This window comes from Engystomops pustulosus, chromosome 1 (genome assembly GCF_040894005.1).
Source record: "Engystomops pustulosus chromosome 1, aEngPut4.maternal, whole genome shotgun sequence".
NCBI lineage: Eukaryota > Metazoa > Chordata > Amphibia > Anura > Leptodactylidae > Engystomops > Engystomops pustulosus.
The window spans coordinates 47841761-47855587 of record NC_092411.1 but is presented as its reverse complement, the minus strand read 5'-3'; the positions used below and the strand labels follow the sequence as shown (position 1 = coordinate 47855587).

General features: G+C 39.1%; 1 protein-coding gene across 1 annotated transcript in view; it reads right to left on the bottom strand.

Annotated features, from left to right (window-relative positions):
- Nucleotides 1-1179: 1179 nt before the first annotated feature.
- The window catches only part of RHOBTB3 (Rho related BTB domain containing 3), a 32322-nt gene continuing 19674 nt past the window's right edge, over nt 1180-13827 (bottom strand). Inside the window, exons 7-12 of the mRNA XM_072139832.1 lie at nt 12671-12777; nt 10460-10559; nt 7649-7822; nt 5013-5179; nt 3649-3745; nt 1180-2283 (exon numbers count right to left, since the gene is read on the bottom strand). Coding sequence (XP_071995933.1) covers nt 2168-2283; nt 3649-3745; nt 5013-5179; nt 7649-7822; nt 10460-10559; nt 12671-12777 — 761 coding nt within the window. The 3' untranslated portion in view covers nt 1180-2167. The remainder of the gene's footprint in view (nt 2284-3648; nt 3746-5012; nt 5180-7648; nt 7823-10459; nt 10560-12670; nt 12778-13827) is intronic.

Genomic DNA, 13827 nt, shown 5'->3' with positions numbered 1-13827 from the left:
AGCACTGCCTGCCCTTATTAGCTGTGATATATATATCCATGTGCCAAGTTCACAATGCATGTTTTGTCAAGGTGTGTATTATTATAAAACTTTTATAATAATAAACTTGCTATATTATAGAATTATATACTATACTTATACAATACTTTTATTTACTATATTTTATTTTTTCTATGGTGAAGAGAAACATTATAGACGCCATATGGCTCCTAGGCCTGGGGGAATTCTTCTCCTTTCAACTTTTTCCTGGAAGCAAATGTCTTCTAATTTTTTGCTTTTTTATGGTATAGATATGTGGTTTGCATCTGCAGGCTGAAATCCATCCATTATATGATGATGCTCATTTCTATGTTTGTCTACAAAGCATTCACAAAAAAGGCACAAGAAATGATAGTTCCAATGTTTCAGTTTTATTTCTTTAAAATGTGGTATAGTCAAATACATTCCAGGCTTACACCACTCCTACATTAAAGTGCATTTTACTGTACATCACACATATAATACAAAATGGCAGTATATCAATGATTATATCACTCGGCCATAGCTCGGAAGCATTAGGTGTTCAGCTTAAGAATTCATATTTACAGGCAGTCCCCGGGTTACGTACAAGATAGGGTCCGAAGGTTTGTTCTTAAGTTGAATTTGTATGTAAGTCGAAACCGTATATTTTATAATTGTAGATCCAGACAAAAAAAAATTTGGCCCCAGTGACAATTGGAGTTTTTTGCTATAATAGGACCAAGGATTATCAATAAAGCTTCATTACAGACACCTTACAGCTGATCATTGTAGTCTGGGACTATAGTAAAGCATAGTCTGTAACTATGGGTTGTCTGTAAGTCGGGTGTTCTTAAGTAGGGGACCGCCTGTATTGGGGAAAAAAAGTTGAATTTAATTTTTGTTGGACAATGGCTCAAATATATAGTTGAATGGGTTGTCCAGAAAGAAACAAACATGTCTGTGCTTTTTCATAAATCGCTCCAAATCTGTTTGTAGGCTGTGTTTAATATTACATCGATGGTGCTGAGCCTTGTAGGGGTATTCCCGTGAGTTGTTTTAAACAGGTCTCAACAAATCCTCACGGATCCCTTGACATTTAATAGGCTCTTTTGGATGTCTTTGAGACTCTGGTATTGAGGACACAAATAGCACTGCAGATTACGCCAACCTTGTCTTCACTGGAATTTTTGGCACCATATTTACACTGTAGGATTATAGAACGCTCTTCTTGTTTTTGTGATTTTTTTTTAGCTAATAGCAACAAGTTTATCAACATTAGACGTTAATTACCTGTTTGCAGTTGCTAAACCTAGGGCTGTAAACTGTAAAGGGGTTTTCCACCTTATTGAAATTGGCAAACCATCCAATAGGTTATAAAACTGTATCAAGTGTGATTATATCCCTTATGCTGTAAATAGGAGAATACAATCTGATCTTTGGAAATCCAACTGCTGGAAAACCCACGATCTTGAGGACTGTCTATGAGAGTGGCTGAAGCGCAGTGCTCAGCAATTTCTAACGCTTCACATTATTAAATAAAGAGGCAGGATACATGCTTAACCTGACGTTCTATCAGGAACCTTGTTCTGAAGATCACTGGGGGTCCCAGTAGTTAGTCCCCACCAATCAGATTGTTATCCCCTATCCCAAGGATAGTTCATAACAATAAATCTTGGAATAGTCTTTTTAATACAGGATAAGTGGGGTTTCTAAAAGTTGGGCCCTCCTGAAGTCATTTGTCTCGCTAGAATCAACAAGGAAAATGACAATGGAATAAAGTGCTAAATTAGTTTTAGTATAAAACTGTTTTAAGAGTATATTCCTCTGTAGCAGAAATCCATGCACACAATAATGTATGTATCCAGCCCATGACGATGTATGGGATAGATTTTTAATTCGCTGAAGCTTGGTGTACAAATTGTAACAGCATTGCCGGAGAATATCTGGTAATAAAATTCCATTATACAAGTTTTTATTCTACCAAATCACATGATCGTACTGGTTGGTTTCCATTTGTTGTAGTCATCAGATGTGGTGCCACAGACCCTCCACAGATACTTATACTCAGGCAGGTACCTTTGGAAGGTGTCAAGATAGTACTTGTTGTAAATTGGTGCAGTATCAGTATTCACTGAGAGGTTATAGAAAACTAAAACCGGTAAAATAGTCACATGACTGCACAACTGTGTTTCGGTGAATGGATGTAGCTTCTGTATTTGGAAAGCTGATTCAGGTAATAGTTTGAAGGCCACTTGTTTATTTCCACAAAATCCAATTGCCATGCTAGATGAAATGATAAAATAGAGAATGAAAATAAAACCAAGATTACATAGGACTTCTGAAATACAGATATGCCACCTTGTGGCCCCAGCCTTAAAAAAAATGGTGCTGACTATATAAAGGTTTACTAAATATATATACAAAACCAGAACCAAGCTTACTACATAAATATGCTTACAGTACCAAGTTTATGGGGTAGCCAGGTTCATAGAACTAGGCTTACTGCATATATACGATGCTATAACATTGTAATGCTACCAGGGCTAAGCTCACTAAACAGATCCAGTACCAGTCAAATGTATTTTGTAGATACAATACCAGAAACTAGCTTTATACATAGAAATAGTTTGTGGCACAAGCATCTCCTGCGTACCTCCTGCAACCTATTTAGGCTACATTCACACGACTATTGTGGGACGTATATACAGCCGCAAGCTTGTGGCCGTTTATACATCCCTCATAGGCCGGCAATGGGCGCACGGAATACGAAGCAATACGTGTGGCACCGTACCACTTCGTACCCGGGGAAAAGATAGGACATGTCCAATCATTCCCTGCGTTATGGCGCCATGCGCCATGCATCTCTATGGGCAGGGGCGAGCAGCACTGACGCCCTCCTCCACTCCCGTGCGCTGACGTGTGCCCGAGCATTAGTCGTCCCATGCGTTAGTGTGAATGAACCCTTACTATGTGTGCCACAAATTTCCTCTTTTCCGGACACTCACGACTTGTATTGGTCTCTTAGTTTGAGCGCAGCTTTTTCTCCCCAATACTTTCTTGCTCTTCTAGTTTAACAACCCCTTTTTCTGTTGCAACTTGTATTGCCCACTTAGACCCACAACAGACTGGTCCACCACCTTCTTGAATGGCAGTTTCCGCTGTATGCAAAAGGCGCTGGGTATTTATTAAGCATACTTTTTGGCATATTTTTCGATACTCTAGCCTTTGTGATTATTTCAGGGCTTTTATGCCATTTTTGTGGCATAGAAGTCCTGATAAATACCCCCTTTGACTTTATTTGAAGAAATTGTTCTGGCAGAGGGCCCACTGTCAGGAAGTCAGAATACAAATATGGCAATATTGTATTGTATGTAATATAAACTGGAATTTAAATGATCAAATAAAAGTTAGATTTAATGTGTTATCTCTGTGGTTACACATATATCCACTTACAAAGGAACAAAACTCTGGATACATCATAAACAGAATATAATGACCATAGAGCTGTGCTTCCTTTTCCTCTCTTGTAGTAGACTTGAATAAATGCGAAAATGTGTGGTGAATCTTTGCTATCTGTGTTGTGGAGCCTATATTGCTGATTGCAATACAAAAAGAAGAGCAAAACTGCACAATTTAAAGATAAGTTACCTGAAAGGTCTTGGAACTCTTGCTTCTGACTGAAGATCTGGTAGTGTGTGGCAACAAAATGCAGTAACCAGTTATAAAGACTTCCAAAGTTATAAAACTGTCAGGCAAAACACAAGTGAAATTACAATAAGTCAGCTATATCTAACAAATACACAAATTCAGAAGCAATATATATATATATACCACATAACACATAACTTTTTTGCAGTTTTACTATGAAAACTCTTTGGCAATGAGTACACTATTCTCTATGGGTACAATGGAGGAGCCATAAAAAGGGCTCCTGACGACAGGTTCCCTTTAAACGTTTTTGTACACACAATTTTTTGAGTATCGTGTGACTTTGTAGGGTAGCTTCATCATGCTTGACCTAAAATAAACTTGTCTTGTAATGTGGTCAGCATATACAAAGTGGTTAATACTATTTGGACTCAAATAGTGGCCACAATACTACTCCTAAATGAAAAAAAAAGCAAAATAAAGCTACACATTGGGGCACATTTACTTAGTCGGAACCTGCACTTTAAGTGCTATTTTGGTGTATAATGCTTGGAGGGGCAATTCACTTTCCCACACGGGCCTAACAGAGTTCACCAACTTTTCTTGTGGTGCACCTTTAACATAGGGCGTGCGACACAAATTGCAAGTTAAATACGGCTCTTGGTCTGAATCAGGCAGACTGGGGACGCAAGCACGTCCCCTAATTTGTGCTGCATGGAGGCTACCGCAGCTGCGCCACAAAAGGGTTTGCCTGCGACAAAATAGCGTCGCAGACACTTCTTAAATACCTGTGGAATCTATTTTAGCCATGAAGAACGTGCACAGTGCGACAAAAGTGCAGTGCAAAGCATTAAGTAAATGTGCCCCACTGAGGTAAGGCTGTACAGCCATTGGCATAAAAGTAAGCTCTTAACAGACAACGTGACCAGATTACGTGGCCCCTGAATAGTCTTAGGTGGTTTTCACTTGTAGAATTTGACTTAAAAAATAAAAGCAACTAATTACAAGAGACATCACAAATAGCTTTTTACCTATTTTGTGGGTTTTGGAGATGTTTTTTTTCTATACATAGCAGTAGCTGTACCTTCCAAAATAGCAAAAGGGTATCCAGCATCCAGACGAAAATCGTTTTGTACTGGTTACAATTTACTTTATAAGGTATACATTAAAAACTTGAAGGAGCCATTAAAACATTGAACGTGACGCATTTTGGACAGTCTATGGTCCTTAGTCATAGAAATATAAATACAAACTAAAGACACGTTCAGCTGAGAGCTATGGTAACATGCTGAGAAATCTGCCAGCATTGAATTTTATTGCATGCTATGAAAAGTCTGCATTGCAGGTTGAGGTTCATACATTACCTTAGCCTTTTGCAGCAGACTAACTACATTAAGGCTCGTGGATGCCAGTTCTCTGCTAGTCATACTCTGGAGCTGGGTGGCGATACAACCTTCACAGATATGTTGTAGTCTGGACACTTGGTACATCTCAGAGCAAATCATAAGAGACATGGCTTCAGGAACACTAGCTGTAAGTAAATTTGGACAATTAAGGTTCTCATGAAATACTTTCAATCCAAATGAAACAGCATTATGCAGTTAAAGGGGTTGTCCACTTTCATCAAATATTTGATATGGATTGTGTAAGGAAACGTTATACAATTTTCCAATATACTTTCTGTATCAATTCCTCACAGTTTTCTGGATCTCTGCTTGCTGACCTGCTATAAAAGTTTCTATGTTTACTTCCAGCGGATAGAAATCTATCGATGTGATGTGATGGACATGCTGGTACATGAGTCGTTATTATCACAGAGAGTAATAGGAGCTGTGTGATAATAAAGGCTGGTACACCTGCCTGTCCATCACATCACATGGTCAGGTTTTTATCAACTGGAAGTAAACATAGAAACTTTTATAGCAGAACAGCAAGCAGATATCTAGAAAACTGAGGAATTTATACAGAAAGTATATTGGAAAATTGTATCACTTTTTCCTACACAAACCATATCAAATATTTGCTAAAAGTGGACAACCCCTTTAAGGTTTATGACACACATCACTTTTTTATCTGTATTTTATACCATTAAAAAATGAAAAATAATGTAATCTGCATATTCAGATACTCAAAACACTCCTACAGAGAAAGGTGTATTTTTTTGCAAAAATAAAACATTTTCAATTATGCTATTTCGGGAATTTTTAATGTTAGTAAAAAGGACATTTTTTTTTACCGGGCATTTCGGACACACAGGTACCTAGTATATTCATCATTTTATTTGTTTATTTATATAAACATTTGAGGGAAAGGGGACAATTTAAAACATTTTTTTTTAAATGTTGTTGCTTTTTTGAAATTTTCATTTACTGTTTTTTTCAGGCCCCATTGACCCCTAGGTCTGAATACCAAGGAATAGCTCATACAATATACTTCAATACAACTCTATTGCAGTATATTGTAAATGTACTGCTCCTTCAGCAGGCTGTAGTGGATTGTGCTGAATGATGTACTGGGAAAGCGGCAACTGATCGGCCCAATCAGGTCCCAGCCTGTAAGATGATGCTGTAGTTAGGTGCTGTGGATCAAAACAAGTTTACTGCTGGGATTGGTGCAAACAATGATCGCGCCAGTTAGCAGTAGGTGTCTGCTGTATAATAGAGTAGACATGTGCCCTCTATGGCTAAATATGGGTTTCTACTGAAATTCTTGCACTCGGTAACAAGCAACATGTGTTTTGCATTGCTTATATGCAAAACTTGTGGTGCTATTTGCCAATCGCTTGTATTTGACTTGAAATGCAAATGAAATCAGGACAAGCCCCGCCCCGTTCTGTTTGAATTGAGTTTTAAAACACTTTTCAACAGGAACATGTGAATATAGTCTGTGGAGAAAACTCAAACTGTGAACCAAACTGTTGTACAATTGCCTCATGGTGAGGGGAGGAATTTAATGTCTACTATTACTCCTACTTTGAAGGAGTCAAAGGTTACTCAAAGTATAGTGCAAAAAAACCCTGCTTTTAAAAAACCTTGTCTTGTTCTCAATCTAGTTTATGGCGTTGTCTTAGACCATGATTAAGATTCTTGGAAGTCAAAATGTCCTTTTGGAAATGCTATGTCTGTGATATGCTGGCACCAATGTTTTATTGGAGGACCCTGCAGTGCTGGAGTCTACATGTGCAAACCAATGTGCCCCAGGGCAAGTATTTCAACTTTTTATCTGCTGATTTTATAGCACTTTGAGTGAAATAATGGGGCAGATTTACTTACCCGGTCCGTTCGCGATCGCTGGATTCGGGTCCGGCCAGGATTCATCAAGGTAGTTCCTCCACCGTCCACCAGGTGGCGCTGCTGTGCTGAAAAGCATCTGAACGAACTGGAGTTCACCGGGCCGGACCAAGTGAAGGTAAGCGCATCCCAAGCGACACTTTTATTGTTTTAAATGCGGCGGCTTTTCCGAATCCGTCGGGTTTTCGCACGGCCATGCCCCCGATTTCCGTTGCGTGCATGCCGGTGCCGATGCGCCACAATCCGATCGCGTGCGCCAAAATCCCGGGGCAATTCAGGGAAAATCGGCGCAAATCGGAAATATTCGGGTAACACGTTGGGAAAACGCGAATCGGGCCCTTAGTAAATGACCCCCAATAAAATTACTTACCACTTCTTGCAGTTTCACCAGATGTGACTGAACAGTGTCAGGGATCAGTATGAGCGGTGTAACTTAAATCTGATGGGCCCTGGTGCGAAGTCTGTGCCAGGCCCCCTGACTATAATGTATGGTTTATATTAATAGTCTTCTCATATGAGAAAGTGAAACCTTATGGGCCCCCTAAACCTCTTGGGCCCGGATGCGGCTGCACCCCCTCAATTTACGCCCCTGATCAGTATGTATTATTTTATGGGATTGGAATGTGTGTAGAAACAAAGCATCTATGATTCCCAGGCAGGGAAGAAAGAAAAATAACTTTCCAAAGAATCTTGTTACCAGTGTGACTCACCAGGGCAAACTGTATCCGTATAGATGTACTCTAGGAAATTGAGGAAAGTGTCTTTTGATATACCATGTACTGGAATAAGAGCACAGTTCGTTTCCATGTAACTTCCACTAAACATGGCAGCCATGACATCACAGCGAGCTGCTAACACAGACCGATGAGCTGGAATTTTAGTATCTGTAGCCAAAAACACATAAATATATACTCAATAATATTTTATGCATATTAATTCTAGAAGTCAAATTTCCTCATCAATTGTTTAGCCTGCTCTGGACAAACTACAGATCTACGGTATGTTGCTACGCACTATTTTTTTCTTTTTATTTTTTTGACAAAGGAAAGCAGCCATGTGCATATAATGTACATTAGCTTCCAGCTGACATGTCAGATGTGCTTAGTTAGCAAACCTGCTCAGACAGGACACTGACCTATCATTTTCATTATAGGCAAGTAGAAGTTGTGCATGTGTTAGTACAGAGGTACATTGCAGCAGATTTACTAATAGGTAGTGAAAAGTCGAGATAGATTAGGGGTGCACAACATTTTATGGTCTGAGGTTTGCAAGCCTTGCAGCAGCAAGGGGCCGTACTGGTAATGACCAGAATAGAAACATTGAATACCAATAACTGCATCCCATATATGACTACAGTAAATGTCAGTAAACAAATAAACCGACCACAGATGAGATGATAAACAACAGCATAGACCACAGACCAGGCAATTTATAATAATGCAGATCCCAGATCAGATAATAGTAATACAGGAACCAGACTAGCCAATAATATTAAAAATGGTGCAGACCACAAATTAAAAAAGTAAAAATACATACCTTAGTGAGTAAGTAGCAGCAAGACTGTGGAAAGTGAACTGGGTGCTCTGGGTGTGTCATTCGGCCTGAGGAGCTTTCTGCTCTTTACAATGGCCTGTTCTTCAGCACTTTCCCTCTGCTGTGCGACCAGTTTCTATCCAATCAAAACTCTGTAGACAGCTCTTCAGGCACATAGGGGCTCACAGCTCATAGCCACAAAAACGTTGGATATTCCGACGATTACCGTACCATTTTGCGCCGCATTTAAAAGGTGATTTCATGTGACAGAAATGGGGGGGGCTGTCGGACGATCCGACGGATTTGGACTGAGCGCGTGAATTAACATTTAAATTGTGTCACAAGACATTGCACTTACATACGCCGGGTAGAAGAAGGTGAACTCCGGCAGACCTCAGAGGGGAAGCAACACATGCAGGATATCAGACGCACGATCTTAGTGAATCGCGCCGGACTTCATCTTCGTCAGACCGTGCGGATCGGGGATCGCGACAGGACTAGGTAAGTAAATGTGACCAATAGACTCCTCCATGGCCTTTGTAGAAGCGTCTTAAATGAATTATAACTTCACTTTTCACAATCCTTTCATGTTGCGCTAGCCCTGTCTGCACGATCCTGCCATCACCTACTCTCTGCACTGTGGAGAGGCAGGACTGCTAGCGCTACAGGGGAGTGAATCAATTAAAATACAAAGTGCTCTGAGACTCCCCGATGATGTAGCCGAAGTGCCCCAGGCTAATTAGCATGATTTTTATACTTCTGGCAAAATCACGGCGTATAGAGTTATAATAAATCCTGAGAAACGGATAGTAGATGGATAACAGATGTATACATCTACCATCAGTAAAACTAATGTCCTTTAAATATGGCAGGTTTTGCATTCAAGTCAATTTAAAGACTGCCTAGTTCTAGGAAAGAGGGGAAGGAGGGGTTTATTTGTTTTGTATTGTATTAAAATAATAAAGAAATATCTGATTTATGTCTAGTTAGTTTACCCAAGACAAATGCACCAACTTTGTAGTAATTATCGAATCTTCAGCCTTGCAAGTTTCCTAAAAAAATTCCCATTCACCAAATGCCACGTCTTGAAATATTTGTCACACGTTTGAAAATTTCTTTGAACAAATGACAACATAATTCTGGGGCATTTTATAGTCAATATGCCATACTTTCTTCAGCTTCCAGGTTTTGCAAGGTTCCTCCCGATAGACGGCGAATAAAAATATTCATTATTTACGCTGAAAACATGTCCTTCTGTATAAAAAAAACTCTGAAAATAAGGGCATGACACAAATAAACCTGTCTAAAAAAACACTTATGTGTTTAAGGTTGGTTTGTCCTAATCCAAAGGTGTGTACCTGCATATTTTACCTAAATGGGGCGTCATATAGGAAATGCAAATTCACAACTCCGAGCAAGTGCACAAAGACATAACAGGTTAAACAAATAAATGTTTTGCAAGAATAAATAATTATGAGGCACATGAGATGCGGGTGCAAAGACATTCTCCTATTGTCGCTTTCTGAAGGCTAACAGGCTATTTTTTTCTTTCTGTGTCTCATAGGCACAGGCAGAAAGTTATGTCATATTTTCACATCCAAGTTTTACAGCTCTTCTTCCATGTATGCAAAATACTGACCACACAAGGATAGCATCCAAGTGGCATCTTTTCCTTCACACACTCATTGACATCAATAGGCAAATTTCAGATCCGAGTAGTTCAGGTTGGATTTTTCTTGGATTGGATGAGATCAATGAACATCTGGCATGTACATAGCACAATAGACTATCATAAAGACAGAGTTCTGTCCATGTAGGCTCAGACACCACTCAAAAAAATCTGTGTATGGGCAACAAACCTCACAGGTTGTGAGTCTATTAGAACTGGCATCTACAGCATGGTAAATTTGTAATGTACGTGGCTAGTGTAACACATAAAACATCCATGTCCTTACCGTACATGGTGAAAACATGAAATAACACAGTACCTTGTACTTGGAAGACCACATCTGCCAATGATGTGTTGTTAAAAAAGAAGCCAATAGATTCCGATAAAGACAGAGGTGTTCCAGAATGTGAATCTGTACCCTTAGGAACAAAGACATTTCATAAATGCACCGATTAATACAGTTTACATTGTGCATACATATACTGTAGGTATTATATAATGCTTGTTTATGTAATTTGTTAGACTGCGATATTTATGAAAGATTTTTGAAACCAAAGTAGGTAACCAAATGAGACTCATTTGAGCAAGTTCATACTATCATGATAACAGGATCAGTCATATCCCCCACCATTGCTGTAAATATAGAGGCCATGCTAAATGAGCAGTCCACACATACCGCTAAGAATTAACTCTCATTAGACCAGAGAATTTTATTTTCAGTGTGTTTTTTTTGCAAACTGTAGGGAGGGTTTCATATGTCTTGCACTGAGGAGAGGCTTCTGTCATCACACTCTGCCATAAAGCCCCGACTGGTGGAGGCTGCAGTGATAGTTGACTTTGTGGAACTTTCTCCCATCTCCATACTGCATCTCTGGAGCTCAGCCACAGTGATCTTGGGGTTCTTTTTTACCTCTCTCATCAAGGCTCTTCTCTCAAAATTGCTTAGTTTGGCTGGATGGCCAGGTCCAGAAAGAGTTGTGGTCGTCCCAATCTTCATCAATTTAAGGATTATGGAGGTCATTGTGCTCTTAAGAACCTTGTATATCAACACATTAAGGATAGGACCAGCTGTCACGGCAGGGGTTTAGAAACAATTATTGTCTACTAACACTACCAGGGGTAGCGCAAAAAAATACCCATATCCGGACAGAACTAAATGATAAAACGTCACTTTTAATGGTACTTGAAATAAAAAAGTGGTAGTGTGTGATTGACTACTCCACTCGAGAACAAGGTATTTAAAAATACAGATGCCGAGGGCTCATGAGTAACACTGTTAAAGGTTATAGCAAGAGTGTAGGTAGAGGATGAGCCTGTAATCAAAAGAGCGAGTTGTCACCACAATGTGAGTAAAAATGCTGAGGGTAGCAAGGGTAAATGGTATAGTGCGGTCCTGGTGTAAAGGGTTATGTGATTTGAACCCAGTACAACGGGTTTGGTAGTGGGGGGATCAGAATGAGACTCTGACACACCGATCCAAATTATGTCCCTCAAAATACGTCCCTGATGCAAAGGGTTATTATATTTAAACCCAGTGCAGCGGATTCAGTAGTGGGGGGATCAAATGTGATCCCTTCGCATACCGAACCAAGCTATATCCCTCAGATAAGAAATTCTATGCTCACACGAAGCTAATGTGCCAGGCACCTCTTAATTGGCTAGTCCTTGCAGATGTCCAGACAGATAGCACTGACTGGAGCCTAACAAGTTCAGCCTACCTACATAGTAACTCATAAAGAACAAGTATATTGGTATGAGCCCAGTACGTCTGCTAGTTAAAAGACGAAGTATTAGCCCCCCGACATGTTTCACCGGAGCACCGGCTTCATCAGGGGTCGGGCTAATAGTATTTTTTTGCGCTACCCCTGGTAGTGTTAGTAGACAATACTTAAGAACCTTGAGCACTGCAAAAAATATTTTTGTATCTTTGTCCAGATCTGTGCTTTGTCACAATTCTGTCTCTGAGCTCCCCGGGCAGTTCCTTAGACCTCATGATTCTCATGTGCTCTGACATGCTCTGACATGCACTGTGGGCTGTGAGCTCATATATAGACAGGTGTGTGCGTTTCCTAATTAAGTCCAATTAGTTTAATTAAACACAGCTGGGCAACAATAAAGGAGCAGAACCGCCTCAAGGAGGATTCAAATGAAATGGACAGCATGTGAGTTAAATATGAATCTCAAAATCTTTCAGTTTTTCCTGTTTAATAAATTAGCAATAAAATCTACATTTCAGTTTTTTTTCAAGTTGGGGTGCAGGGTGTACATTAATGAGCAAAACTGTTTGGCCATTGTACAGCATAATTTTGTTCTGCTGCTTATTGGAAACTAGGGCTCTAAATCAAACACAATATATCATCAATTTTTCTATTCTTAGAGCAAGTGCCTACACGATTAAGGGTTATGCAGTGCTTTCACGTGTATATGATAACTTCTAAATGATAAAGTTGTTATAAAAAGATGAGGATTTCATGTGGGTGTATGGAAAGTATGCAGGAGTGTAGGAGGAAATGAAATATAATAGACTTACTGGTTTGTTTAATAAGCTTTGTACAATGTGGGAGACATAATCTGCTTCTTCATCATCTTTCAATTTTTCTTTAAGGTCATGCTCCAGCAGCTGCCACTGTGATGCACCTATAGGAACAGCAAAGTGTGATAATAACAACAGACTCTGATGAGGTATGCTATAGAATAATACATACAATGGGGCAAATGCTGATTTTGCAAGTTTCTCACCTCCAAAGAATGGAGAGTTCTGTAATTTTTATCATAGGTACACTACTACTGTAAGATAAATAATATAAAAAATATCAATAATGGGTTTTTAAATCATTACTTGCCTTTTATTGGATGAAATAAGTATTTGATCACCAATCAACCAGCAAGAATTCTGCCTCTTAGACCAGTTAGCTTTTTTGTTTTTTTTTAAACAAAACCTCCTTCTACTCTACACTCATCATCTGTATTAACCCCTTCCCACAGTTGCCCTTTTTTGTTTTTGTGTTTCCATTTTTTGCTCCTTTTTTAAAAATTTTCTGTGTAACAAATTGTGCTTCCAATGAGCTGTATTTAATCTTTCCATGCAAATTCCAAATGGAGTGGTTTCACAGTGCGCTCCAAATGACACCTCCCCTATATTCTTTGGTTCGGATTGATTACGGGGATACCAAATTTATATTAGGTTTTAGACGCTTTTAACAGGTTTTAAAAAATGAATTAAAGAAATGTCTTGCATTAGCCATTCTGACACTGACAATAACTTTCTCATACTTTGGGGTATGGAACTGTGTAAGTTAACATTGTTTGCAGGACATAGTGGCATTTTCTATGATTCCAATTTGTGGGACTGCAAAACCTTTTGATAACTTTTTATTTAAATGTTTAAATGTGAAGGTGGTGATTTGAACTTTTTGTGTTTTTATTAGTTTTTTTTAAATCACTTTTTTTACTATTACTATAACTAATCACAATTTTTTAGGCCACCCTAGGAGTTCTGATTGTTTCCACCATATACTTTAATACAGTTGTTTTGCAGTATGTGATGGATTTATTTATGATCTGTTACAATGTGCCACCCACAAATTGTAACAGGTCATCTGAAATTACATTGCTTGGAGTCATCCCCATGACTCCAGGCTGTCATGGGGATGAACGTTCTCTCCACTATTATGTCAAAGAGAGACA